This window comes from Triticum aestivum, chromosome 2A (genome assembly GCF_018294505.1).
Source record: "Triticum aestivum cultivar Chinese Spring chromosome 2A, IWGSC CS RefSeq v2.1, whole genome shotgun sequence".
NCBI lineage: Eukaryota > Viridiplantae > Streptophyta > Magnoliopsida > Poales > Poaceae > Triticum > Triticum aestivum.
In genome coordinates this window covers 14,792,505-14,796,222 of record NC_057797.1, presented here as the reverse complement: position 1 = coordinate 14,796,222, position 3,718 = coordinate 14,792,505, and the positions used below count along the sequence as shown (strand labels likewise).

The 3,718-nt window shown below is 44.4% G+C and overlaps 1 protein-coding gene across 1 annotated transcript in view; it reads right to left on the bottom strand.

Moving 5' to 3' along the window:
- The window catches only part of LOC123184275 (anthranilate O-methyltransferase 2), a 16,965-nt gene extending 15,870 nt beyond the window's left edge, over positions 1–1,095 (bottom strand). The window contains exons 1-2 of the mRNA XM_044596423.1: positions 1,015–1,095; positions 485–901 (exon numbers count right to left, since the gene is read on the bottom strand). Coding sequence (XP_044452358.1) covers positions 485–901; positions 1,015–1,089 — 492 coding nt within the window. The 5' untranslated portion in view covers positions 1,090–1,095. The remainder of the gene's footprint in view (positions 1–484; positions 902–1,014) is intronic.
- Between the last annotated feature and the right edge of the window lie 2,623 nt (positions 1,096–3,718).

Here is a 3,718-nt window from a genome sequence, read left to right as displayed (position 1 = left end):
TAAAACCCTAAACCTGCGGGTGTCCTTTAGTCGCGGTTGGCCAGAAGAACCGCGACTAAAGGTCCTCCGCCACGACGGCCGCCTGGCGCCCACGTGGACGGGCCTTTAGTCGCGGTTCGTAAGCAACCGCGACTAAAGGGGGGGGCTTTTGTCGCGCTTAATTAGTCGCGGTTGCGCAACCGCGACTAATGGCCGTTGCCAACCGCGACCAAAGGCCTTTTTTCCACCAGTGCCTCTTATTCCATACTTTTGGAAGTTTAAAAGTATGGCCCTGTTAACTAAGCTAGGTCCCTTCTTTTTTATGGTATTATAGATAACCTTTGCTATGCTTTCTCGTAGCGATAAAAGTGGAATGATAAACACGGGATGATGCTTGAACAAAAGTGTATGATCAAATGTGGATGAGTACTGTTGTGTTGCAATCTGATATTTAGTTTCGGCTGGAACATAATCTAGTATGACAAGTGTGCAATCATGCGTGTACCTTGGAGAGCCAATGGAGGCTGTAGGACGAGTGGAAAAGATGGACGGTCTTGCTAGGACAAAGCCTGTTGTAGAAAGATCCAGGTAGCCCGACGACATAGTACGGTGGCGTCGCCGCCTCATCGCCCTCCCCTTTCCTAGTGACAGTGTGGAACTGATCAAGCGACTGGAAGATGAGGTTGAAATCGTTCTTGGGCAAGTCATTCAGGAGAAACTGCAGCTCCACGCCGTGTTGTTCGTTTGTGTTCTGGTTGTAGTCAGAGATCATGCCAGTAACCTCGGCGACGATGAATAGCGCATTCGGGCCCGATGAACAGCCGAGGTCAGCAACGACCATGGTGCTCGCAGGGGAGAGCGAGGTGTATACCTCTTCTACGGTCCTTTGAAGCAATGGCCTGTTCTTCAGCATGGCCTTCATCTGCGAAAAGCATGTATAAAGAGGTGCTACGCACAGCTTGATTACATGAAAGAAAGAAAGAAAGAAAGAAAGAAAGAAAGAAAGAAGTGAGGGATGCTAGGTTGGATACAAACTGGGATCCTGGAGTTGGCGGCGTAGCTATTCTCTCCGTCGCCGGTAGCCATGTGGAGGACGTCCTCTACCTTCATTGTCGTTGATCGCCGGTGGTGTTTCTCTGTTGATCGCCGGCTCTTCTTTATATAGAGGTAAGCCAGTTACACTGTTGCGTACTGGTTAATTATGAGCAATTAAATAATTTTGGGCCTGTTCAGAGGGCAACTGGTATGCAATCACGGGTGAATCGTCACACGTGCCCGTTCGACTTGTGTTTCTACGGCCAAAGCTTGGGCTTGCCTGCGTCGTGATGCGCGTGTTTGTGCATGTTCGACAGAATCGATGAGGATCATGATGCATGTTCGGGCTAGCTGGAAATCTGAAATAATGCATCTCCGATCGTGTTGGTAATGAGAATCATGAACTGGAATGCATGTTCGGCCCTCCAAGACCATGCATGTTTGAATATATTGCAGTAGCTACTGTAGCCACTGTTCACGAATAATTTTCTCTCCATGTTCGGGGCAGCCCGGAGCCTGTCTACGTCCCTTGTGACTCGTGATTTGTTCCATTGGTGGAGGTAACGACGTCGTCGTGGCTGGCCGGCCATGTGATGGCTCGATTTGCGTGAGCAAACTGATAGACATGTTCTCGTATAATACAACTAGAAGGCCGATGTTCATTTGGATAAAAATTGGGGTGATGGAGTTTTCTTTTTCGCCAAATATGGGGTTATAGAGTTGACGCCGTATATAGCTGTTCTTGCCTTCGCCCGTAGCCATGCGAAGGACGTTCTCTACCTTCATGGTCACTGACCAGCGGTGTTGTTTCTCTGTTATATATTCAGAACCCGCGTTCGAGCTTCTCTCTAGGCTAGTTATATTATTACCTTCACATAATGATAGTAACATATGTGTAGTATCATGTACTTTTTTATTTATTAAGATGTATACTCATTTTGCCTTGTGATGCGTTATGTTTATTGTAACATATTATATTATCAGAAGCATCTTTCCTCATTAACTACCTATCACATAAACAAATTTGCATTAAGTACGTCCTGTAACTAGTTAAGTTACTCCCACTACGGTTAGCCATATATAGGGAAGCCAACTATACTGTTGCGTAGTGGTTAATTAGGAGCAATTTATTAAATTCGGGTTTATTCAAGTCGCACGTGCCCACTTGATTTGTGTTTATTCTAATAGTACAGATGCACCGCTCATACATATGCACATACACCCATCCCTGTGAATGCACGCACACACACCTTCTGTGAGCACCTTTTGTAGAAAACGATGGGAAGCTATCTACCCTCTCGTGAGGGCCGCGTGGTATTTATTGATAGAGATGGGGCATATCCCATGATCGCATACATGTCTTGAAGTAAAAGGGATTAGGAGATAGAGAGGAAGTAGTTTAAGTAGATACTGAACTATCTCTAGTCTAACTAGAACTCCAACTAACAAATATATGTGTGCCTAGGGCCACATGAGATATCAAAACTTGACCAAGTTGAGATTACGCCTGAATTTCTCAAAGCTTTGTGTGGCAAGACCTTCGTGAAGCCATTTGCAATCTGATCTCCGGAATGAATGAAACGGACATCCACCTGTTTGTTAGCAACACATTCTCTTGTAAAGTGAAAATCTATCTCAATATATTTTGTTCTGGCATGAAAGACTGGATTGGTAGAAAGATAAGTAGCACTAAGATTATCACATCATAAACAAGGAGCTTGCACTTGTGTCACTCCAAGTTCCTTCAACATGGACTGAAGCCGGATAATTTCTGTAGTAGCATTTGCCAAAGCCTTGTACACAGCCTCTGTACTAGACTTGGAGACAGTTGTCTGTTTCTTAGCACACCATGATGCTAACTTAGGACCAAAGAATATAGGAAAGCCACCCATGGACCTTTTGTCATCTATACTTCCAGCCCAGTCAGCATCAGTAAATGCACTGACAAGAGTGGACTGGGACCTGCTGAATATTAGTCCAACCTTTAATGCATACTTTACATATCTCAGAATACGTTTAGCAGCAGTCCAGTGCAAGGTGGTCAGTGCATGCAGAAACTGACACACTTTGTTCACAGCAAAGCATAAATCTGGTCTAGTAAGGGTGAGATACTGGAGTGCACCAATCATACTTCTGTACTGAGTGCTGTCTTCCAGACTTATGGCTCACGTTCATGCAAAGATAGTTTTTCCAAGCTAGGCAATGGAGTTGGCGAAGGCTTGCAATCCGGCATCCCAACTCTTTTCAAAAGATCAGTTGCATATTTTTCTTGAGATAAGACTATATCATCTTTGCGTTTCGTGACTTCAACACCCAAGAAGAAATTCAGGTCTCCTAAGTCCTTCAAGGCAAATTCTACTAACCTATATCATCTTTGCTTCATCAGATGAACTAGTAACAATGATATCATCAACATATATGAGCATGTACATTGTTACATTGGAATTGTTGAAAATAAACAATGAGGTGTCAGACTTGCAGGGAACAAAACCAATATCCTGCAATTCCATGCTCATACGAGAATATCAGGCGCTTGGGGCCTGCTTCAGACCATATAGAGCCTTATCAAGTTTGCACACATCAAAAGGTGCATCCTTGTTTTCAAACCTAGGTGGTTGTTTCATGTAAACGTCCTCCTCCAAAACGTTGTGTAAAAATGCATTCTGTACATCCAACTGCCTTAGGCTCCATCTCCTAGACACAA